This window comes from Rhinolophus hipposideros (assembly GCF_964194185.1).
Source record: "Rhinolophus hipposideros genome assembly, chromosome: 3".
Lineage (NCBI taxonomy): Eukaryota > Metazoa > Chordata > Mammalia > Chiroptera > Rhinolophidae > Rhinolophus > Rhinolophus hipposideros.
In genome coordinates this window covers 77106023-77132802 of record NC_138049.1, presented here as the reverse complement: position 1 = coordinate 77132802, position 26780 = coordinate 77106023, and the positions used below count along the sequence as shown (strand labels likewise).

The window sequence follows — 26780 nt, the reverse complement described above, 5'->3', positions numbered from 1 at the left end:
TGTAATTAGACCATTGTTTTTCGTGGAATAGCAGACTTTATAAACATACCTGATAGATTTTACGTATTTCCTTTTTCACTTTAGACTACGTGTATGTCATGGTTGATGTACACTGACTGCCACTAAGACAATTTTGGTTATTGATATGATAAATAGCACCTTCTACTTTAAAAATATTTTAAAAAATAACACAGTTTTGACTTAAGCCACAATTAAGTCATCATCATGTTATAGCTTCACTTGAAATCAGTTTAGAATCACACTACATATTTGTGCTTTATTTATAAAAGGAATCCTTATATTGCATACGCATATACCACAGAGGGCATTTAAGAAAACGCATGTGCCATGGCGGATGAAGTGTAAAGCAAACATTTTGTTTGATTAGTGACAAACAGGTAGAAGATTGGACTATTTACAATACCACTGCATTTCTCATGGTTGTCCATGATTACGCTAACTCTGATTTCTGATTCGAGTCTTGCTACTACTGAATATTTATAATAGACATATAAATCTTAATTGTATACAGGCTAAGGAACTTGGACTTTATTGTGACATAATTAGAAATTATTTATTACATGGTTTTAAGAAAGGAAATTACATGAGTGAGTTTAGATTGGCAGTGGGAACTGAGAGTAGAAGGAGATTCACCAAGTCAGGAGACAATCCAAATGAAAACATGAGCTGTCAACATATAAAGCAAGATTGGATCTGACAGGTATTTAGAAGTAAAATCTCAGTTAATCATTGTTTTACTGTCAAATGGATTTATAGCATATAAAATATATACACATAAAAGCTTAAGCAACTAGCAACATACATACATCCAAGTAAGAAAACAGAAGGCAAAAAAAATTAATATGTGTCATAAAAACCAAAGTTATATATTTATTTTAAAATTTAACAAATGGTATACAGTTAAATTGATGTTTTGTTAAACTCAGTGGGGTAGCTGGGTAATGAATTGGTGAATATCAAAAACCATGGAAATTGTTTTATTATATTTTATGAATTGCCCAACTGTATCAGGCTAATAAATATGGCACTTGCCAGATTTTTCTGCACTAAAGAATGAGTTTTACAGTGAATATTTTTAAGAACCAGTATAATTTGTGTTGAGCTCTGATTACACTTAAGTAAATTCAAGGTGTCTCAAAGGTGCTAAAATATGTATTGCTCCTTTAAGAAAGAATGCTCCTAATTACATTTGTATTACATAAAACTTTTAAAAAGGAGTTACAAAGGTAACTGTCCTCATAACATGTTTCTAGTGAACAACAGCTTCCCAAAGGGAAAATGGAGAAAAGAGAAAATTATAAGTTAGCTTCAAAAGCAGATACAGACTGGCATTAGATTTCTCAACAGTTAAAAATGGAAGACAGATAACGCAATAGCAATACCGTTACAGTTGTAAAGGAAATTATTTCTCACATAGATTCTAAGAACAATCAAACTACTCACCAATTGTATCAATTATGAGAACAAAATACGTTACAGATAAATGAAGACTTGTCAGATATGTATTTCATACAAGCATTCCTTTGTGGGTTTTTTTTGTTTTGTTTTGTTTTGTTTTGTTTTGTTTTTTACTCTAGTAAAACTAGGGGCTTGGTGGAAGAAATCAAGAGTGAAGAAGATATGGTTTACAATGCATAAGAAGCCCAATGAAGAGAAATTATAGCATTATAGCTGAGCAGCAGAACTAGAAAGCAATTTATCCAAATAAGAAAAGGAAGCCAGTAGGTACTTAAAAATAAGTAAGATGGGCTTCATCCCACAAATAAAGTGAGCAAGAAGCTACAAAATATTAGATATATTAATAGCTTATGTTACTTTAATAAGTTTTTCAAAAGGAGAAAGAAAAAAACAAATTAAAAAACAAAACAAAACATCGTTTAATGTACAAATGTTATTTGAGGGACACAGATAAACATATGTATTTTTTTATCCTCAACGATCTTATATCCCTATAAAAGAATAGGATAAAGATATATAAATGACTATAAATTAAAACAGAGTAAGGTAAAATAAGAAGTATAAATGCTATGGGAATTCAAATGAAAAAAGAGACTGTATATATGTTTGAAGGTTCAAAAGAGGGTCAGGTTTGACATAAACTTAGTAGGATGGTCAGGATTCTGATTGATGAAAATAGGAGGAAAGGGGTAGAAATGCTGTGCCATTTCAAGAACAAACAGTTGTAAAGCAAGGTGGAAAAGATAGCCATTGTTCAGAATGTGTATGAAAAAAAGCTATAAATGTGTAGGATGGGTTAAATAGCAATATTTAATCCTACACGGAATTAATCAGATGATGGGGGGGGGTACACTTAAGGTTTCTGTTGGAGGAATGACATTATCAGAGTACTTTACAACCATGGTTTTCCATGGTGTGCTTCCCAGATGACAACCATCAGAAAATTCCAGTCACACTTCAGATCCACCGAATCAAAAATTCTGCAATCTTTTTAACAAGCCTTCCAAGTGATTCTGATGCATGCAACAGTTTGATAACCACTGCTTCAGAAAAATTAATTGAATACCACTGTGTAGTGTGGATTAAGAGTGGAGCACTAGGTAGAAGACACACCAATTCATGTGAGATGTAATTCAGATGAGGTGTGAGGGTCATTATGACAACAGACACAGCATCCTTAGCTAATTAGGTGTGGAGAAAGAGTGAATGAAGAGATCTGTGCTTTGAACAGTAGTTAATAATATAAGAAATAGTGAAGTCGGTAAATACAGTCCAAAGTCCTTATCTAATAGTTTGTGCTGTCCTCCCCAAGAATTACACATTTTAAACACTTTTATAAACACATTACCAAAATAAGGCAAGGCTCTATATATTATTTTCACAGGATTGATGAGTTTCAGAGCTACCCACAGATAGCTAACAGGCTATTATGCTTTCATCCTTGACCATGAGGTAATGTCCTAACCCTACATACCACATTATGACACACATGCCATAAGGGAAACTTACTGAGAAAATGTGCAAGGACCAATGGTGGGACTGAGAAGTTATTAGGTTATCTTATTAGTTCTCAATTTATGAAGGAATACCAAGAACAAAACAAACAGGCTCAAAGTAAAAAAAAAAAAAAAAAAAAGTTATATATATATATTATATATATATATAACTTTATATATATATAAACCTTAATAGCTTTAAATAGATTTTAAAGACAATTAGTCTAGATATTACCAAAAGTAGAATAGTAGAATATAAAAAATTAAGCAACATTTTCTAATTAAAAGTCTTAAACATAGATAGGCATCACCTCTGACTCCTTTCTCTCTCATTCTCTATTCTAGACTCCTCAGTACATCATTTGGTTCGACCTTCAAACTATATCCAGAATCTGACTACCTCTTTCCACTTCCACCACTATTATAAGCTCTCCCCAGGATTACTGCAAAAGCCTCCTGTCAACTTGCCTTTGCCCTTGGTTTATTATGGTCTGTCTCAGGGGTTGGCAGGCTATAATCCAAAAGGGTAAATTGAACCCATCACTTGCTTTTGTAAGTTTTACTGGAACAAGGCCAGAGCCATCTACAATGTGTTGGCTATTGCAGCTTTTGTGTGGCAATGGCAGGTTGGAACAGTGTGAGAGACAACTGCATGCCCCACGGAAAAATAACATATTTACTATCTGGTCCTTTCAGAAAAAGTGTGCCAACCCCTGGTCTCTACGTAACATAGTAGTCAAAGTGGTCCCCTGAGAACATTAAGTCAAATCACGTGATTCTGCTCAGGATCTTCCAGATGCTTGCAATCTGAAAGTAAAAGCTGAAGTGCTTAAACTTGACTGTTTACTGTTCCTCTACCTACTCCAGTAGACTCCCTCTCCGCACTTGCTGTTACTTCGATCTGGAATGCTTTCCCACACAGGTCTCTGCCTTTCCTCCTAAATTCCTTAAGGTCGTTTTGCTCAAATGTCAGCTTCTCAGTAAGAATTTCCTTTCTACTCTCCTTCAAATTTCAAACTATCCCTCCTTCTGGGCAACATTTACCCTCCTTCGGCACTTTGTTTTTTTTCCACAACACTTACTACCTGACATACTTATCTTTCTCCTTCTACTAAGTAAACTACGTGGGGAATGGAATATTGGACGGTTTTGTTCGCTGCTGTATCACTAGTACCTAGAATAGTGCCTGACATGTAGGGAACACCAAAAAACATTTGTTAAATGAGAAGGCACAGAAATAATAGATAAGTAAAATTAAATGATCATGTGGACTCCTGGAAATTAAGACATTTATTAAGTTTATCTTTGAATTGCAAGATTCTAAGGACTGTGATTCTCAGTATTACTAAAAATGTATGTCAGTATCTTTTAAATGGCTATTACAATTCAAGCACTGTCAATGCAACCATTACTTACCGTTGTATTACTCAAACAGGATAACTTTCTAAATAAAATTATCACAATCTAATACAGTTGATTTATCTTCATCTTATAGACTAAATCTAGCTTTAACTTTCTCATCCCCACCCCCAAATTTGCAGACTATAAAACAAAAGACCATATAGTATTTTTTAAAGGCCACTGCTTCACGTGCTTGAGTTTGAGGGGGAAAAAACGATGTGTATTCTTCAGAATTGGAACCTCTTATTACAAAATTCCAGAAACCTAAAATTATTAGCTTCATTTAATATGGGGTAGGAGGTCTTAAAATGGTAGTCCATATTCAAGCCCGTCTTTTGAACAAAACAGTATGAGTACAGTACCATTTTCCTTTCAAATTATACTTATGGACCATCCACTTGGGCATATAGTACCACAGGAGACATTAACAAATACTGTCATCACAAAGCATCATTGTCTCTTTTTAACCCCATCCCTTCAGGCTTAGTTTCTAATTAAATTCCTTGACCAGCTTAATTTTCAGCCTGTTAAAATTAGATTTCATTAAAACAAACATTTTATTTATAACTGTATAAATCAAACATAAAGTGTCAACTACTGCAATAAAACACTGGTTTTAAACAGAAGTAGGCTGCTCCTACAAAACACTTTTTTTTTTCCTTATAGGCCAAAGTATGGGTAGGCAAGTTAAAAAAAAAAAAAAATCCCTGTTTTCATTGTTAGTGATAATGTAAGTGCTTCAGCAACATTGCTTAGTTACCTACACTTCTAAATAAAATTTCCTGGAACCTCAGAAAATGAAGTAGAAACAAACAGTCCATATTCTAGGAAAAATATGATAACAAGAATTTAAGAATTCAAATTTTTTCAGTCTCGGTAACTATCCTCCACTCCTACTTTTCAACAAACTAGAAGGAAAAAAGTCCTCTCTAAAATCAGTATCTCCTTGGAAGATGCATGCTACTATCTTGTCTCTAATTGTTTTCATCCTTAAAAAGGCTTACCAGTTTTTTTTTCATTTAATTATGCAATAAAAGCTATTCATTAACAAAAAATAGAGTAAATATTTATACTTGTCTTTACTCCAAATTTCATTTCCCTGATACAGCCAGACTTTCAGACTGTTTATGCACAAAGGGATAAAAAATGAGATATTATATTTTCACCTACCATCATATGGTATATATATATATGTCTGTATATATATATATACATACATACATATACATATGTATGTATGTATATATATATATATGTATATATATGTAAGGTAATAGAGAGCCTATTACAAACTGTTAAAATGTCAGTTCTCCACGTTTTATGGGATTATACACACACACACACACACACACACACACACACACATATATAAAATAAGAACAGAAATTTAAGATTCTGAATTTCTTGATTAAATTATTAAATCCCCCTTGTTCAGCATGATTAGGCTAATTTACTGTTAACTGTCAATTCTCCAAAACACCACTAGGAAACCTCAATAACCTAGTAAAGTTAAGTTTATTAGACTAACCACAGTGAGAAAGAACAAAAAAGGAAAGATGGAATATTTACAAGGTTTATGGGGTTGGGGTGTGCTGGATCACTTTAATCAAGATCTTTCAAGGTGAGAAACTGTTTACAATTGGGCTTAATTTATGATACAAGTTTTGGATTGATGGACAATGAAATGAGAAGTCTTGAGCAAGTAATCCTGATAAGTAAGCTATTTCAGTTGTTTCATAGTCAGGAGTAAATATTTCCTCGCATAAGTAGATAAATTTCTGTTTGTTCTCAGTTTTACTTAACATGGAGACAGGGGAATGTCTACATCTAGAATTGCTGAAAATTAGCAGCATTATGTGGTGTCAGTTCTCCACATTTTATGGGATTAAAACACTTCTCAAATTTATTGATCAGCATTTGGGAACGGTTTAGACTTTAGAGAGCCTATTACAAACTGTTAAAAGGCAAGTCTGCTGACACCATCATTAGAAACTACTCTGATCAGAAAATCCGCCTGTTTCAGCTCATAGCTTTCAAAGCAAAAGCTTCACCTGAGAAAATGTACAAAGTGATCTATTATTAAAAATAGGTGAAAGATTTATAGAAAAATCATCAATTGTTTAAGAATGTTGGATTATATCACCAAATGTAAAATTCCATCTTTGCATTTAAATTGGTGGGTTCTTTATTTAAAAATATTAAAAAAAATTCTTCAGCTAGTTTTAAAGTACTGTGTGCTTTAAAGAGGCTTGATTCTGAAAAGTTTTAAATATATTCTTTGTGGATATAAAGTGTCCTGCATAGGGCCTCAAAAGAAACAGATTCTGTAAATCTAGTCAAAGAATGACTCTTTTTACATGATTGAATATGTCTATAACTAAATCAAGATTTATTTGATGCTAGATATTTATACCAGAAGTGAAGGGAAAACAAGAGATGAAATATTTTGTAGCAGATTCAAGATTAAAAATAAGATTAACTGCCTTTCATAAAAACGTTATACCTTTTAATCTAAATATTTTAGGGAATTAAGAAATAGCATTGTATTCACTAATTTTTATATTCAAAATATGTTGTCATTCTGTAGGGCAAAATATATCATGTTACACCACCGTGGATATAAATTTAAAGGTATAGAGCTTGGGAAAAAGAACATGTACATGTAAATTTTTAAAGTATATAAATAATGTATAATTATGCAAATCATATGATGTATAATACCCCCCAAATGATAATTAGAAATGGTTATCTTTAGTAGTTCCATACCTTGGCCTGTACTTGGTACTGTCAGTTTTTAAGGGTGGCCATTAGCCAAATAGTAGCCATTTGGTGGTATCCAACGGTTCTCATGTGTTTTGGTTTTTTTCTCTTTTAACATTCTCTCGATATATACATACACATTTACGTCTTCTGAACCACATATTACGTGACTTAACCTCTTTTTTTTTTTATTGGGGTGACAATTGTTAATGAAATTATATAATTTCAGGTGTACAATACTGTATTACATCATTTATAAATCCCATTGTGTGTTCACCACCCAGAGTCAGTTCTCCTTCCATCACCATATATTTGATCCCCCTTACCCTCATCTCCCTCCCCCCACCCCCCTTATCCTCTGGTAACCACTAAACTATTGTCTGTGTCTATGAGTTTTTGTTTCTCATTTGTTTGTCTTGTGTTTGGTTTATATACCACATATCAGTGAAATCATAGGGTTCTCTGCTTTTTCTGTCTGACTTATTTCGCTTAGCATTATACTCTCAAGATCCATCCATGTTGTCACAAATGTTCCTATATCATCTTTCCTTAACGCCGAATAGTATTCCATTGTGTACATATACCACAACTTTTTTATCCATTCATCTATCGAAGGACATTTTGGTTGTTTCCATGTCTTGGCCACCGTAAACAAAGCTGCAATGAACATTGGAGCACACATGTCTTTATGTATAAATGATTTCAAATTCTTTGGGTAGATACCCAGGAGAGGGATTGCTGGGTCATATGGTAATTCTATTTGTAATTTTTTGAGGAGCCTCCACACTGCCTTCCATAATGGCTGCACCAGTCTGCATTCCCACCAACAGTGTATGAGTGTTCCTTTTTCGCCACAGCCTCTCCAACACTTGTTGCTATTTGTCTTGTTGATGATAGCCATTCTGACTGGGGTGAGGTGATATCTCATTGTGGTTTTCATTTGCATTTCTCTGATGATTAGTGATGTTGAGCATTTTTTCATATGTCTATTTGCCATTTGTAAGTCCTCTTTGGAGAAATGTCTCTTCAGGTCCTCTGCCCATTTTTCAATTGGGTTGTTTGTTTTGTTGTTGCTGAGTTTCATGAGTTTCTTATATATTTTGGATATTAGACCCTTATCGGAGGAACTGTTTGCAAAAATCTTCTCCCATTCAGTCGGTTGCCTCTTTATTTTGTCGATTGTTTCTTTTGCTGTGCAGAAACTTTTAAGTTTCATATAGTCCCATTTGTTTATTTTAGCTTTTACTTCCATTGCCATTGGAGTCAAATTCATAAAATGCTCTTTGAACCCAAGGTCCATAAGTTTAGTACCTATGTTTTCTTCTATGCAGTTTATTGTGTCAGGTCTTATGCTTAAGTCTTTGATCCATTTTGAATTAATTTTGGTACATGGTGACAAATAACAGTCCAGTTTCATTCTTTTACACGTGGCTATCCAATTCTCCCAGCACCATTTATTAAAGAGGCTGTCTTTCCTCCATTGTACGTTTTTAGCTTCTTTGTCAAAAATTACCTGTCCATATTTATGGGGTTTTATTTCTGGGTTCTCAATTCTATTCCATTGGTCTATGTGTCTGTTTTTCTGCCAATACCATGCTGTTTTGATTATTGTAGCCCTGTAGTACAAGCTAAAGTCAGGCAGTGTGATACCTCCAGCACTGTTCTTTTTTCTTAAGATTGCTTTGGTTATTCGGGGTCTTTTGCGGTTCCAAATAAATCTGACAATTTTTTGTTCTATTTCTTTAAAAAATGCCATTGGGATTTTGATGGAGATTGCATTGAATCTGTATATTGCTTTGGGTAATATAGCCATTTTAACTATGTTGATTCTTCCAATCCATGAGCATGGAATGTCTTTCCATTTCTTTGTGTGACTTAACCTCTTAACATTGCTCTTACATAATTGGAATTAAATACAGGAATTTTAATATTGATAATACATTTTTAAAAATTTACTCCACAGTCCATATTCCAACTTTGTCATTCATCGCAGTATATTCTTTATAGTATTTTTATTCTCCAGTACAGGATCCAATCCAGGATCATGTATTCCATTTGGATATTAGTCTCTTTATATTTTTAATCTATAACAGTTCCTCAGCCCTTTTGTCTTTTATGACATTGACATTTTTTTTTTAAGTGTGTTTTTTCCAGGACTCATCAGTTCCAAGTCAAGTAGTTTCAATCTAGTTGTGGAGGGCGCAGCTCACTGTGGCCCAAGTGGGGATTGAACCGGCAACCTTGTTGTTAAGAGCATTGCACTCTAACCAACTGAGCTAATAGGCCGCCCCGACATTGACATTTTTGAAGTATACAAGACAGTTACTTTAACCCTGTTTGTCAATTGTCAATTTGGGTTTGTCTGATATTAATTCATGATTTGATTCATGTTATCCATTTTTCTCAGGATGTGGTATCTTGAGGCACCTGGTGCACTGCCCCTCAATGATGTTAATTTTGTTCACGTGGTGCAGATGTTGCCTTGTTTCCCTGATATATAGCTAAGATACATACTACTTTTCCTCTTACAACTAATAATCTGTGGAGAGATGTCATTGTGACTTTAATCTGTAGTTTCCTAAACTGAGGTTAATTTCAATTATTCTATGTTCATTTCTAAATATTGTGTTTGGTTTATTTACAAATCTGCTAGAATTTCATTCATTCATTCTTTAGTATTTTGTTGTTCCTTGTCAATATTGATCTGGCCATATTCTTTCTCTTAGTTAGCTGTTCTAAAATCCATGCTGATAATTCCTATATCAGGTCTTTGCAAGTCTCTTTCTGATTTCGCTATTTCTGCTAGCTCTCTTTCGTGGTGCTTTGTTTCCTTGTGTACCTGAATATTTGACTCTGATATCTATGCTCCTTTGTGGGAATTTGAAGCCTAGAATTAAGGTATATTCCTCTACTGAACATTTTTTTATATTTACTTGGGCCATGTGCCTACAGCACTACCAGTCTGAGATCCCAAAAAAACAAATTCACTCTGGTTATGTGTATTTGGAAGGCAAATCTGCAAAGAGCTAGTCTGTGGTTACAGTTTCTTGTGGATGTGATTGCTTCTGCCACAATTTATGGTTACTATAAAACGTCAAATATATTTATGTCTTTATGTCTTACTGATGCAGGTTTCTTCTCTGCTTGGAATATCCTCCAGTTTTATTTGTTTGTTTGTTTAGATTTAACTTATGCTTTTGGCCCAGCTGAAATGTTACACTACCCCCTGAGCAGAATAAATCATTATCCCCTTTTGCCTTCCCACCACATTTTGTTTATAATTACAATATTGTTTGATATTTACTTTTCCTTGTATTACAACTATTTATTTTAATATCCAAATCCATTAGGCTGTATGCTTTTTGAAGGTATGGACTGTGTATGTGTTTCTTCTGAAATTTTCTCTTCATACTATCTGTACTCTAATACTATCCTGTACTCTAATACTATCCCAGTACAACATCTATCATGTTTGTCCATTAAAGAATACTGATCTTCCCTCTTCCTATTTTGACTCAAATATTTATGTATAGTTATGGTACTTTAAAAATCTAGTATATTAAACTATTTTATTTACATTAATACATAAATTATGCATTAATGCTAATTAGATTAAGTGGCAATTAAAGAATATAAAACCAGGAATGTAAAGGTCCTTTTGCTACAATGCCATATAAATTTAAAACTTGATTTCTAATATTCTCAGTTGACTCGCTTTGAATGTATAAACTGTATCGCCTGTCAAAATAATGTTGTGATTTTAAGAGAACATTATAAACATAGTATGAAGCATTCTTTATAAATATGCTAAACTGTCCTATTCCTTAAGTAATATTTTAAACACAAAGAACCTAAACTATTTTTAGATGAATGACTTTCTTTTCAATCTTAAATATTATGTAAACTTAATATTACAGCTTCAAGTAACATTTTCTGTTTAATAAATGTCAGAGCACCCCTATATGAACACAATGTTACTTAATAAGTCACTAAAATGTACTTAAAACCTATCATATATATTTATATATATATATATATACATGTATATATAGAAATTGTTGCTTTAACATTTTTCAAAAATAATTTAAAATATAAAACTGTAAATTATAATTTTTGTTTCTAAATCTAAAAATCACCCTCCAAAGTTCTGTTACTTGCAATAGACATGTAACAAAGGTGCTATCAAATGCCTTATGAGGTACTTATACAAACATGTACTGTAGTCATCAAATGTTCCCACCTAAACATCACAAATAATACTGTTGATTTTTTTCCCTGCATGCTGAGATTTCCTACTTCGTGTTTAAATGATTACTGCCATACCAATCCATCACCATACATTCCACCCCATCCCCACCCCATGTGTCAAATCTCATGCCCTAATTTGCTTCTTCATGTTTCGCTATCATTAGATTTAAATATTCTCTTAAAAAAATCTACCCTGCCTTTCCAAATTCAATGATCATAATTCTACCATTCTCTTCCAAGTATGCACTATTAAATTTAACATTTGGAGATTACCAAGAAAACAGAAAAAGGTGGGAAAAATAAACGAAATCCACAAATCTAAAGGGTATGTTTTTGTACTGCAAAGTAACATTTCAAATGACATAAATTAGATTAGACTGATTCATAAAACAGTTATGGTCAAGTGTATCATTTAACCAAAGCTCACTGATCTATAATAAACAAATTCACTCAGTTCAGCAACATAGAGGCATTTTAAATCCTTGTTTATCAGTCCAAATCTTGATTTGCTCCTATTTGTTTTGTTTTGTTTTGTTTTGTTTTCTAAAGTTTCAATACTACTATAAAAATTTAAGAAACAGAATCTGTAAATCAACTCAATAGTAATTTTTCAATCTATTTGCATTTAGCTAAAAAGAACAGCCAAAGCATTTCAACTATCAACCTTATTTGTGATGTGTGTGTGTATACATTTTAAAGTAAAACATCTACTCGTCAAAAAATAGAATTGAGAAATCAAGTCATATTTATTTATACTAGAAACATTTTACTGTTATTTCTCCAGGCAAAAAGAGGTATCCCTAACATACGTGTTTTCCCATCTCATCTCGATTTTATTCTTTTCTCCCAGTTTCAGTTTCTTTCCTACTTCCCTATGCATCTTGGACTCTGTGATCAGTCATTTTATTCTCTACCTCTCAACTTGTCCTTTGCTTTCTATCCTACTTCAATCCTTCAATCACCTTCCCCAGATAACCTAAGCACTGATGGAAAAGAATCATGTCAGTTGTCCAGATTTATTTAGCAAAAACACAAATTGATAACTTCATCTATGACCCTTGATATATTTATCTCTCACTAATTTATGTGCAGTCAGATCCCTATTCTATTCACCTTCATAGCCTATCAAAAACTTCTGCCACTTTCTTCAATTTTATGTCCTATGGCCCATTTAATTCTCAGCAGATAACCCAAACTTACAATTTACAGCAAACTGAGACTTAGAATCTCCCTCAATCTCCATTAAGAATTACATGACGGCTAATGTAAACTCAGCCGCTGCTTTATATTCCTTTTTATTCCATGCAACTAGTTATTTCCATCATTAAGATTTTTCTCAATTCTTTTCAGTCCTTTTCTCTGTACCTTTTTTATCTGCTTTGCCTTTAGATAATGATTTTCCTCAAAGTTCTAGTCTCCAACCTCTTCTCACTCTCTACCCTCCGAATTCCTTATACATCCAACTACCTATGAAATCTCCACCTGAATCCCTGAGACATCTCAAATCAACTAATCATTTCTTACATTTTCCTTAAAGTTAGGCTGAATTTTTGCCTCAGATTGGTGATACCAAAATTTACCAAATTACTGAGTAACTGAAGGGCCATTCTAGAATCTTCTACTTCCCTCGCCACACTGCTCTGGATCCAAGCAATAAGATTCTTTAAATTAACCCCCTATATTTCTTTCTTCATTTCATACCCTCATGACCACTGTTTAGTTCAGGCTTTCAGTATCTCTTGGATTACTGTAAATAGCTTCTCCTGGCAACCTTTCCCAACTGACTGCTTTGCTCTGGTCTCAATTTCTCAAATCCATTCTCTATATAACTGTTATAATTAAGTTTATTTAAAAAATAAATCAGATCATAACTTTTACTTTACTGTTTAAAACTCTTTACTGGCCTTTTACTTACTTTCCAAGACCTTTTGTGATCAGACTCCTAATTCCACAATCTCTTTTCCTCCCTCTCTCCAAAACACTACCCCCATAATTAAAACAAACCAAAACAAAACAATAACAGTGCCTTAAATTCTCTTGAACACATACCCATATAATTTAAGGTCACTGTATTTGTGCATTCTGTCCCTCTGCCTAGCACAGCCTTCTACTGATGCACACACCTGACACATTCTTCTTTAACCTTGAAATACTGCTCTGGTATCCCTTTTCTAAAGCCTTTCCTTTTGACTATCACTCCACAATCATCTTTTCCAGGTATAGTTAATCACTTCTTGCTCTGGGCTATCCCTGTATTATGTACCTATTCCTGTTACTCCACTAAATTCTATAGTTGGCCCTGCTAAAAAAACAAAACCAGAATTTATCTTTTTCATAATGATAACCATGAATGATTTATGAAGAAATGTACTATATTTGACATTTACTTTACCCTGAAATAAAAGCATTTTGAAGGCAGGAATAGAAAAAATTGCAAATTTTGAAAGAATGAATCTGGAATCCTTAATCAGGACAGAATAGTATAATGTTCTAAGAAAATAAAAACACCTTAATGCCCAGAAAATAGGGGGAAAAGTAATTCTCTAAAAATACACAAATGTTAAGAGCACAGGATCACAGAGTTTTATCAGAATATGCATAAAGTACTTATTAGCATAGTGCCTGGAACACAATTATATGCTTTTAAAAGTTACTACTATCATTCACATTATTGTTATTAACTGAATTGATTAGATTTGGATGAATTAAAAGTAGTTCTAGGTCACAGGTACTTTTGGTCTTGGTCCTAAGAATTGCAGATTCCTCCAAAACTCTCATGAAGTTTTCAAGAAAAAAACAAGTCATTTAAGAGTGACTTTTAATTATACTAGTAAATGTGATTAATTTATTTCATGTTATTTCCTAAGTAACTAATTTATAATGGTCCTTTCCCTAATGAAAATATTATATCACGAAGAAATTCTACTGAATGGACTTTCCAATGTCTTCTTGCTAAAAGTTCCTTTACTACCACATATTAAAACAAATGCATCAAATGATTAACACAGCAAAATGCAAGACAATTCCTTTCTTATAGAGTTATGAATTCTAAGACAGTAAGAGTTGCTTTACCTTCAGGTGCATCTGCATCACATCTCTTTGGCACAGAAGGGGTTGAATTGCCTTTACGGTAATCATAAGTTATATTGCTCTGAAAAATAAAAATATGGTTAAAAAGTAAATATTAAAAAATCATATTTTGATTTGAAAGTAATCACATTAAGAACTTTATAATCTGTTTTCTATTAAATTATAGCTAACTAATATTCTAAAAGGTAAATTTTAAGATAAATTTAACATGAGGGCTGTTTTGCAACAATCTTTAGGTCTTGTGTTGAACAATAGAGCTTCTTCCCAGAGAAAGAGTCAACTTATTTTTCCACAGTGGAACAAGAAAAGATTATCTTTTGTCCATGCAAAACATGATCTTATTCATTCATTCATAGAATGAATGGTTAATAAGCATGACCTAGTGAACTAGGCACAAGGGATGAGGCAAAAAGAGAATAAAAAGGTATAAGAAGTGAGAAATATGATTCAGGTGATATTCTGGTACTGTGTTTCCCAAACCCAGGTTACTCATGTACCTTCATCATTGTTCATGCCTTATCTTATCTTTGTTCTACCCACATAACGTTTTTCAGTGAACTAACTTTTCAACACTTAGCAACATTATGGATCGTATTGATTGAGGGTTTGATGTGACAGTTACATGAGTTTTGTTCCTAATTACATGATAAAGTTAAGAAAGAATGGAACAAGTACCAGATAAAAAAGAAGTGATCTGGGCAGACTAGGTCAATAATGAAGACTCTATTAAAGCAATGCTTGAACAGGTCATGAAACATGGATTTGATTTGAATTGTTAGGAAGTAGAGCAAAAGCTATTTTAGGAAAAGGAAACAAACTAAACAAAAGGTTGAATCAGATATGGTCAAAATATTTAAAAATTGTCAAAAAAAACCCAAATTAGCTGTCCAATTACAAGTCGGAACCACAGTTGGCTTTTCAAAGGTCAACATTTAGAAATCAGTTACAGATAAGAAGATAGTCATCATGTTAAAAGAAAGCTCACTTACTCACAAATAAAATATTTATGAAGTATCTCCTGTGGAACTCATAGTACTGATGAGCAGATATACTTTGCTGACCAAAACAGTTTGGGGAGCCATATTATTAAAAATACTTAAAATATTATTTTAGAAGAAATACCATGTTTCCCCGAAAATAAGACCTAGCGGGACAATCAGCTCTAATGTGTCTTTTGCAGCAAAAATTAATACAAGACCCAGTCTTGTTATGTTATGTTATGTTATGTTATGTTATGTTATGTTATGTTATGTTATGTTATGTTATATTAGACCTGGTATTATATTAATTATATTATTATTTATATTATATTATTTATATTATATTATATTATATTACCCGGTCTTGTATTATATTATGTAAGACCCATTCTTATAGTAAAATAAGAACGAGTCTTATATTAGTTTTTGCTCCAAAAGACTCATTAGAGCTGATTGTCCGGCAAGGTCTTATTTTCAGGGAAACACAGTATTATGAGTTTTAATAAAGTGCTGAGATAAAGCTCAGTAGCTCAGTACCACAGGAACCATTTAAGGAACTATTATAATGAAATTGTGTTATTTTAAAAAAGAACTTGTGTGAAACAAATATAAATATGCTCAAAAATGGAATGAAAAACCAGTTTTAGCAATATTAAATTTAATCTGATGAGCTAATATCTTATGCCAGTCTTCACAAATTAAAAGTTGCTTTTAAATATCAGTATCTTTAAAATATTAAAACAATGAAGTTTTACATTTTGCACTTACCTCTATTAAGTAATTTTGGCTTCCATACATAACGTACTGGGGAGCAAGACTATAAATCATGTAGCTAGTGTGAAGGACAATGAGCAGAAGTATCATGCAGAGAAATAAGAGTGCCTGGGGCCTAGTTCTACCTCTTCTGATTTTATATAACTGGAAGAAAAAAAAGACAGTAACAACATTTCAGCAATATGTTTTACTTGTGAGGCACTAAGTCCTGCTCACATGTTAGGGGTAATGAACACAGTTCAATCAACCTCTTTTTTTTTTCAAAAAAATGAATACTAAGTATTGATTTTTTTCAAAATAAATACTAAGAATTCTTAATCATACCAAATAGTTATAAGAATGATAAAGACTATTTTCTCTCTGCAAAGCTTTTAGGTTTAAATTTGTTTATTTTAAAATCATGGTAAAGCATCTATATCCAAAGGATCCTATAAATGATCCATTAAAAACTCAGGACCTAGAGAATGTATCAGTATTCATATGATCTGTTTCCAGACAAACCTTCTAAATTTATAATAACATCTGTTAAAAGTTCATACAGCTAAGAACTGTGAACTACTTCTAATTCTACCTAAAGACTATAGGAATTAGTTTAAACTACAAGTTTAATTAAGTTATTGATTACAAGTTAATAGTAACATATCTGGTTTTATATTACCGCACAAGAATAGACATGTCACTTTCATACTCATTTCTGTGCAATAGTCATGATATCCTCATGTACTCTGCCATAAAATCTAGATTATAATAATTTATGATAATCTATAGATATTTTTGTATGTATCTGTACTACAAAAAGACAGAGGGAAACTTAAACATATGCTAACAAATACAATGAACCAGGTGACTTGCTTCATTTCAATGTCAGAGCACACTTTTAGCGACTAAAATATCACCTATCTATTTCATTACTAGATTGTAGTACAATATAGAGTAACAGAACTCCAGTTCTGGATGAGATGATGATAGGATCACCTAAAAGTTTACATTTCCCAGCTTCCCTTACACCTATTAGTGACTAGCAGTGATAAAATATTAAACTTCGAAAGGAAAGTTGAAGTCTGCTGGGGATTTCTGGGAAAGTCTTGCTTTATTGATATAGGTGTCATCCCTTCCTCCTATCTACTTTTGCCTTGTAGAACATGGACAGGATAATTGGAGGTGCAGCAGACAAATTACAATAACGAGGGAGAATCCAAAAGGATTTATGGAGATATTGTACTTGCCACTTTTGAGCTAGTAAAGCAATGGTAGGTTTTGTGGGGTTTTTTTTTTTCATAGCGAAAAGTCATTCATTAGTTCAAGCCACTATTTAAATGAATTTTCGTTTACTCACAGCTGGAAGTAGTCTCTACCTATACAGCTTCATTTTAAAATTCTTACTTTATCTCACAATGAGTGTAAGAAGAAAATAACCCTTTTTCCAATCATATATAGTGAACTTTGACTCCTAGTAGGAAAGACCATCTTTTGAGCCATAGTGTACTCATTTGTGCTTCAATGTGTTTTCATGCAGCCAAACACTAAGGTAAATAATACAACTTCTAGACCAGGGGTTCTCAACCTTGACAGTATTGGTTGGATAAGTCTTTGTTGTAGGAGGCTGCCTTGTGCACTGAAGCATGTTTAGCAGAAACCCGACCTCTACCCACTAGGTGCCAGTGGCACCTCCTAGTCGTAGCAACTGAAAATGTCTCCAGACATTGCCATATGTATCCAGGGGGGACAAAAATCACTCACTCCTGTTTTAATAACCACTGCTTTACACAAAAGCACTTTTACATTAACATGAAGTGAAAAACATAATTTTTCATCTCTTTTAGTATCAACATATTTATAATTTCAATATTATCGAAGACAATTTGCAATAATAAACATTACACATAACATGAAAAAAAAATACTGTAAAATATACTCACTCGAATCCAAAAGAACCATATACCAATATTTCGAATCCCTGCCATTGAAGTAAAAATAAAGTACATAATAATAATAGTTATAAGAATATAATCAAGAGGAAAAACCTAAAAAACAAAAAAAAAGATAAAATTCAATTAAACTCAATACACAGACAGGGCTCTAGAAGTCAAACAAAATTAACTAAAATTTCATTATCCATATTTGGCAAATGTTTAAATATCAGTCGATTTAGATCAGTCTACTATAAAAATACAAAAACTAAGACTCTTCCAAAAAACAATTACGAAACTTTTACCAAATTGTTTAGTACCATTATTCTAAGAAAATTAATTTAATTTAAATATGGAATATTTAATTTAATTTAAATATGGAATATAAAACTTCATCAAAAATGAGAAACAGGAATTGCTTGGGAAAGTTCACTTTAAGTTTTATCCCGAATCAAATGATGCAAATTGAAGAGTTCAGCAATACATCAATATAATAATCTTTAAAGCAATAAATCAATGTAGAAGTTAGATATAATAAAAAGCCCAATCAGCAGAGGGCACAGGCATGTATTGCCAAGTCTTAATAGGTTTTTCAACATAATAATTTGACAGATTGTGAGGAAATTTGCTAGAGTATAAAATTACTTTTTACTTACTGTTTGTAGTAAAGGTAAAAGCATATTCAGGGGATTACTCAGGTTAGCTCCAAATATTATGAAACCAGAATTGATTCCAGCTGAATGAAGAGCTTTATCCAAACTATAACAAAAAAAGTATAGTGATTTTTTTAATATTATATGACCACATTTTCAGTTAATTTATAACGTAAGCATGCAAATTGAACTGAGTCAAAGAAAACCTCAGATAACAAATTAAACCTCACTTAAATATCTTACAGACATTGTTCAATAAATAAAGAAATACTATTGTGTTTCCTCTAAAATAAAAACAGGTCTTATACTAATTTTTGCACCAAAAGACACATTAGAGCTGATGTTCAGAGGATGTCATCCTGAAAAATCATGCTAGGGGTTATTTTCTGGTTAGGTCTTATTTTGGGGGAAACACGGTATCTATTATTGGAACTTTTTAGTCATTCTTTGAGTTAATGCTGTAGAACACTTCAAGTAAAACAGCTACTTAAGATGAATAGGCTACACTAATGGAATTCAGCATAGAAAATGTATAACATCATAGGAATTGTGTAAGTGCTTTAGAAAACGTGTGTAGTGTACTTACTTTGACAGGAAGAGAGAAATTACAAATAGCAATGCAACTAAGATGAAAAATATTCCCCAAATGATCTAAAAGCAAAACAAAACACACAAAAGTATCAAAATATAGTTCTAAAAGTTGATATTAAAAGCATAAAACCATTATGTTCAATACGAGTTGCTATTAATAGTATATGACAATGATCTAATTAAAATGATCCAAGATACATTTTAGTTTAGTATACAAGGTGTGATCAAAAGATACGGTGAATGTTTAAATAAAAAAAAATTATCACAGTAAAAGACACATTGCCATTAATCAATTCAAAACATTTACCCTTCATTGTCATTTTCACTTTCAGGAAGAGTCAGCCGGAAGTCGCACAGTGCCAGATCTGGTAAATAAGCTAGATGAGGAGTCTTTCTGTTGTGATCAACAAATATGGTGAATGCTGCTGCCAAGTGACATCCAATGTAAAGACAGGAATCGTCAATGCAGGAAGCCATTGACCTTAGTAACAGTGTGTGACAAGTTTCAACTTGTTTGGTGCAGTCAGCGGGTGTGAGCTATGGTTGAGAGAAGGCATGTTTTCAAGTGTGCTGTAAATCACCTCCATCATGACAATGCTCCATGTCACACATGGCTTCTAGCATACAGCAATTTCTGTCAGTAAAAACATTAAGGTGTGTTCTCACTCACCAGATCTGGCACCATGTGACTTCTGGCTCTTCCCCCAAATCAAAATGACTCAGGACATCGAGAAAGCCATGACAGCACAACTAAAGACACTGATGAAAGAGGACTTCCAGAACTGCTTCAGAAAGTGGCAAGAACAATGGAATAAGTGTGTTCGAAGCAAGGGGGAGTATTTTGAGGGGAATTAATGGCAATGTGTCTTTTACTGTAATACACATATATTTTTAATTTAAACATTCACTGTATTTTTTTATCACACCTCGTATCATCTTAGGCATTTGTCATCTAAATTTTCATTATGATTATTTGAGAAAACACAGACAAAACAAAGAAAGCATTTAAAAGTCTTCATTAGTAAGTAAACAAATGAGGCTCTTGGCTAGGTCAAATAAAAGGTTTATATTCAATTACATTCACATACAAACTTCAAAATTAACTGAAAAGTACACACACAAATCAAAACCAAGAAATTCATCAGGTTATATTAACATGTTGTTAAAATACAGATTTTTAAAAATTTCCCATAGAAGTAATGATGTGTGTATACATGTACGTGTGTGTATACATTATATACACCTATATATGCAATATACAGAGGATACCAAAAAATGTATACACATTTTAAGACAGGAAAAAAATGTATTAAAATTGTAATAATATATACAGATAACAAAAGATGAATACAAGTCATATGTACACATATTTTTGGCACCCCCCAGTATATACTATATATGTCAATTTTATATATATATACATATAAAACATTATATAACAGCCCAGAAAAGACCATATAACTGATAATATTCCTGAAATAGAGTATTAGCAGGAACTAATACTGTCATGTAAAATAGGAACTGTCATAAAAGGAACTGTCATGTAAAATAATATTTCTTGGAGAAATATGTTAAGCATTGTAATAAGTGGAACACATTTCCTTCTACTGTATAAACTTTGTGTTAGAGATAGTAGATAAAAAGCAAAAGAAATTATTGGAACTGGGTCTCAAAGGAATAAAATTTCAGAATAAAAAAGGGGTGAAACATGTTACCAATGACGTAGGCTCTTTTTCTCCCTGACATCTTCCCTAAGTTCAAGGGACAACTAGGCTGAAGAGGCCATAAAGCCAATGACATGATTACTGAGAAAATACAGTGTTAGGTAAGCTTTGTTCAGGCATGAGTTATACAGCTGTTGGTCATAAATTCAATGTTGATGAATCAACAGTATATATTAAATAAGTTGTTTTTAAACACAAACACAAAAAACAAGGTTACGTATTGATCAGCCACTGTTTCCAAGTCTGAATCCAAGATCTTCCATGTACCTGACCTTCACTGCTGTACTAATGTAAAGATGGGTCAGATCACTTACAAGTGGATTTACTCTTATATAAACTTCAGTATCCATACCATAACGTTACTGGTAATCTACAAAAGACCCTGCAAGTTTCAGAAACTCTAATACTCAATTACCACCAACAAAACACCCCAAAACACATCAATGTTAGCTTAAATTAAAAAGCACCTACACTAAAACCCCAAATGTACCTCTCAAATGAAGAGTGACCAAGTAAAAAATTGGAATGCACACTTACACTTCCAATAAATTATTTAATAAACCGACTTTGAAGTTAGAAAGATTTAGTCTTTGCCTTTAGGCATTTTCACATAGTGTGTCCTAAAACAAAGGAAAACCATATGTGCTTTAAATATTACTGAGGAAGGAAATCTGTTACATCTTTAAACATAACTTATACTCAGTTTCAGAGGGTTCTAGGATGACAAAAATATGGGTAAAGTAAAATTAAAATATGTCTGTAGACCTTCAAAACAACTAAACACTGTCAGTGTGTAATAAAATTATATGTCACTGCTTGCTTACCTCATGAAATTTAGCTGTGTTTAGGTTTGCTTATTTGATGGGGGGTTGGGAGTGAAGTGAGACAATCAGAAACACAAATTTTACTAGTTCTTTATTATGAGTCTGATTCAAATAAACATTTTTTGTAAGTATGTGTACACTAACAATGAGTAATCTGAAAAGGAAATTAAGAAAATAATTACATTTATATAACATGAAAAAGAATAAAATATCTAGGAATAAATTTAAACAAGGAGGTGAATGACACACACTAATAACTACAAAATATTGTTTAAAGAAATTAAGGAAGACATAAATAAATGGAAAGACATCCCATGTTCATGGATTAGAAGGCTTAATATTGTTAAATGACAACACTACTGAAAGTGATCTACAGAGTCATTGCAATCCCTATCAAAATCACAATGGTGTTTTTGCAGAAACATAAAAATCCATTATTACATGACTCACAGGTCCCGATTTCAAAACTCACCACATTACTACAGTAATCAAAACAATTTGGTACTGGCATACATTCAGAAATATAACTAACAGAACAGACCCCAAAAGTAAACATTTACATATATGGTCAAATAACTTTTGACAAGGGCGCTGAGCCCGTTCAATAGGGAAAGCAAAGGACAGTCTTTTCAACAAGTGGTGCTGAGAACAGGAAATCCACATACAAAATAATGAAGTTTGACACTTATCCTTCACCATTCATAAAAATTAACTCCAAATATATCAAAGACCTAAATCTACTAAAGTCTTAGAAGAATATTCTTCATAGCATTGAATTTGGCAATGTGGAGGAGAGATTGTTCTGTGACCTTAGCATTGTCTGTCCCTCGAGTTAGACCTGAGCCAAAACAGAGGATGCTTCCAACAAGCTTCTAATAAGAGACTGTTCATAATTGATGTTCACTCAGACATACATCAGCACCCCTCCCCTTCCTCCTGCTATGTGCTGGTTCCTGTAACAGGCTGTTGTCCTAACTTGGTCATGCATGTAATTACCCATATCTGATAGCATTCACATACTAGTGCCAGTGATAATTCCCCTCTTTTACCCTACGTAATTTTTTGGCGACTGCCAAGGGACACAGAGATCCATTTCATTTTGTAGCTGCCCAACACATGCCTCGTATGTAAGTTTCCTTTAATAAACTCTATTAATTACCAGACTAGAGAGGCTAGCCTCTTCCTTCAGTCTTTTCCTGCTCTCTGCTTAAGAAATTACATTTTTGGTCTCTGGGCTTTTCCCTGGATAGGCACATACTAATAAGCTATTATTTTTTGGATATGACCAAAATCTCAGGCAACAATAACAGAAAAATAGATAAATTGGACTTCATCAAAATTAAAACCTTTTGTGCAACAAAGGATACTACTAAAAAAAATGAAAAGACAACCTAAGAATGGGAAAAATATTTGCAAATCATGTATCTAACAAGGGGTTAATATTCAGAGTACTAAAAGAATTACAACAGCAATAAAACAAACAATTTTAAAATGGGCAAAGGAAATGAATAAACATTTCTCTAAAGAAAATGTACAAATGACCAGTAATTGAATGAAAACATGTTCAACATCACTAATCATCAGTGAAAATGGGAAGTGAAAATCAAAACCATGGGATATCACTTCACAAACCATAAAGTTGGCTATTATCAAAACAATGGAAAATAAGTGTTGGCAAGGATCTGGAGAAAATGGAACACTGGTGGGAATGTACACCTGTGCTGCTGCTGTGAAAACATTTGTAGTTTCTTCAAAAACTTAAAACACAGAATTGCCATATGATCTAGCAATTCCGTTTCTAGATATATACTCAAAAAAACTGAAAGTGTGGACTCAAACAGATACCTACACACCAATTATAGCAGCATTATTCACAATAGCCAAAAGTTGAAAACAACCCAAATTTCCACCAATAGATGAATAAACGAAATGTGTTATATACATACAGGGAACATTATTCAGCCTTAAAAAGGAGTGAAATTTTGATACATCTACAAATAGACAAACCTTGAAGACATTATGCAAAGTAAAATAAGCCAGACACAAAAGGACATATCTAGTATGATTCCAGTTATATGAGGTTCCTAGACTGAGCAAGTTCAAAGAGACTGAATGCAGAATAGAAATCATTAGAGGTTATGGGCATAGGTAGAGGGGAGAAATGAAGAGTTATTAATGGGTACAGTGTTTTTGTTTAGGATGACAAAAAAGTTCTGGAAATTGATAGTGGTGATTGTCGCACAATATTCTGAATATATTTAATGCCACTTAATGTACGTACAAATAGTTAAAATGATAAATTTTATATTATGTATATTTTACCACAATAAAAAAGTCTGGAAAATTATGTGATGTAATTATGGATATGAATTTATAACTTTCTATGGAAATATAAGATGTATATATAATAAGAGGTGTATAAGTAGTAAAATCTCAAGTTATATTTAAAACCTAATGGATCTATAGGTTACCAAGGCCAATTAGTTACACAAGCTGAAAGTATGTTCTTGTTTGAGGGGAGAGTTTAATCAAGTATTTAATGAACATTAGACTGTATGCTTAGAAATGTGTTCAGTAGTATATATAAATGCTGTTTTAAGGAGCCATTAACGTGTTCTAATTAGATACTTATTTTTACAAGAGTCTTCAATACAAAACCAATTTTCTCCCTTGAGTTCCGTGGCAGTGTTCTTAAGAAGTTGAAAAACCCTATATATAGAACTATAACAATAGCAGCTGTAATTTTCTGAGCTGTTTACATCAAAAGGCAATGCACTGCATACATTAGTCATTTAATTCCTATAACAAAAATAAGATTAAGTACATAACTCCATTTTAAGGATGAGAAAATTGGGGTTTGGAAATGTGAAGTTAAAAGAGGTTATGTAGCTGGTGAGGATCAGAGTAAGGACTCAACACCCGATGTGTATGATAGCACAGTCCATGCTGTGAACCCTTCTGCTTCTGAAATGAGAGGGCCCCATGCTAGGGAATGTGTGGCCCTGTGCATTCACACGGCCACGTGCAATCATAAGATCAATAGGCATCTCATGGGAATCTACTCTTACGGGAAAAAAATTCCAGAACTTTGAACTTTTGCATTAGCAAAATTTTAAATTTAATACATTTTATAATAAAACAAACATGGTTTATAGCACAGAGTAAAAGGCAATACCACCACAAAATTTTGAGATAGAACATAACTTCAAAGAAATTTTGTATCAGGAGCCTCTCACCAGTCTTCAGTCCCTTCAGCATATAGTGAGCATTGCCGAGAGCTGAGTGGACCTGTCTCTACCTTCCTCTACTAGGACCACTTGGATGCTAATGTTTAGGAATCACTAACAGTCTGTGGCTTACTATTTCTGAATTATATCAACTGTGGAAAAACACAGAAGTGATGAAAAAGAATTTTCATATTTCATTTGAGCCAAACAAAAAAAAGCAGTGTTTATCCCATGGCATTCATGTTAAACCTTCAATTACATAACAGTAAGTTTGTATCCCCAGATATCTCCTTCAGGCATGCCTATTACTGATTATTCCTAACTAATTATTCCTAACTTAGGACTAGATAATGGAAAGATAAGTAAGAATTTCGATCAATATTGTGGAATAACATATTTATATAGTAAAAGGAATAAATAATAACCTGATTGTACTGGAGGTTACAGCCAGTACAGTAAGAATAAAAAGCATTTGAAAATGTCGTACCTGAAAGGAAGAAGTAAAACTCTTTTAGCAGCTGACATGATCATGTACATAAAAATCTCTTAGGAATCTATAATAAAAACTACTAGAATAATTTAGCCAGGTTTCATAATACAATGTCAATGTACAAAAACAAATTTCTACATACTAGCAACAAACACTTGAGAATTAAAATAAACAAAATCATTTCTAATAATATACTTACAGATAAATTTATTAAAATATTATCAAGACCTTGTCACTTAACACTACAAACGAGAGCTGAGAGAAATTTACAATAACATAAATAAACGGAAAGACATGTTCATGGATTGGAAGATTCAATATAAAGATTATCAATTCTCCCCAAGTTTATCTATAGATTCAAAGTGATTTCAATAGATATCCTCAGGGGTGTTTTGTGGAATTATGAGTTGATTCTAAAGTTTATATGGAAATGCAAAGGTTGTAGCACAGCTAAAATAATTTTGAAAAAGGAAAACAAAACTGAAGAACCTACACTCCTTGATTTCATGACTGATTTTAAAGCTCCAGTAATCACGTTTTAGCATAAGGACACATATATGTAGATCAGTGATGCAGAAGAAAGAGTCCAAAAAGGGAACCTCACACACATTATGCTCAATTGATTTGACAAAAGTGCCAAAGAATTTCAATGAGCAAAGGGTAGTCCTGACAAAAATTGGTGCTGACACCTATATGGAAAATAAAATAAACCTTGACCCTTAAGTCATACCACCCCACAAAACTAACTTAAAATGGACCACAAACCTAAATACAAGAGCTAAAACTATAAAACTTCTAGAGGAAAATGTTTGCTATAAGAGCTCTTTGAATGACAGTGTTAAGAAAATATAAAAGCAAGCCATAAACTAGGAGACAACATTCACAATACATATTATTTGACAAAGTACTTGATCCAGAATATATGAAGAATTCTTGTAACTCATTCATAAAAACAAAAACCTAATTTTAAAAATTGTCAAAAGATGGGGTAGCCGGTTAGCTCAGTCAGTTAGAGCACTGTGCTCTTCACAACAAGGTTGCTGGTTTGATCCCCACATGGGCCATTGTGAGCTGTGCCCTCAACAACTAGATTGAATCAACTACTGGACTTGGAGCTGATGGGTCCTGGAAAA

At 32.8% G+C, this 26780-nt stretch overlaps 1 protein-coding gene across 1 annotated transcript in view; it reads right to left on the bottom strand.

The window, feature by feature from the left end:
- Nucleotides 1–26780, bottom strand: part of LMBRD1 (LMBR1 domain containing 1) — a 97042-nt gene that overhangs the window by 4705 nt on the left and 65557 nt on the right. The window contains exons 10-14 of the mRNA XM_081036141.1: nt 19378–19442; nt 18795–18897; nt 18148–18252; nt 16223–16372; nt 14457–14535 (exon numbers count right to left, since the gene is read on the bottom strand). Coding sequence (XP_080892267.1) covers nt 14457–14535; nt 16223–16372; nt 18148–18252; nt 18795–18897; nt 19378–19442 — 502 coding nt within the window. The remainder of the gene's footprint in view (nt 1–14456; nt 14536–16222; nt 16373–18147; nt 18253–18794; nt 18898–19377; nt 19443–26780) is intronic.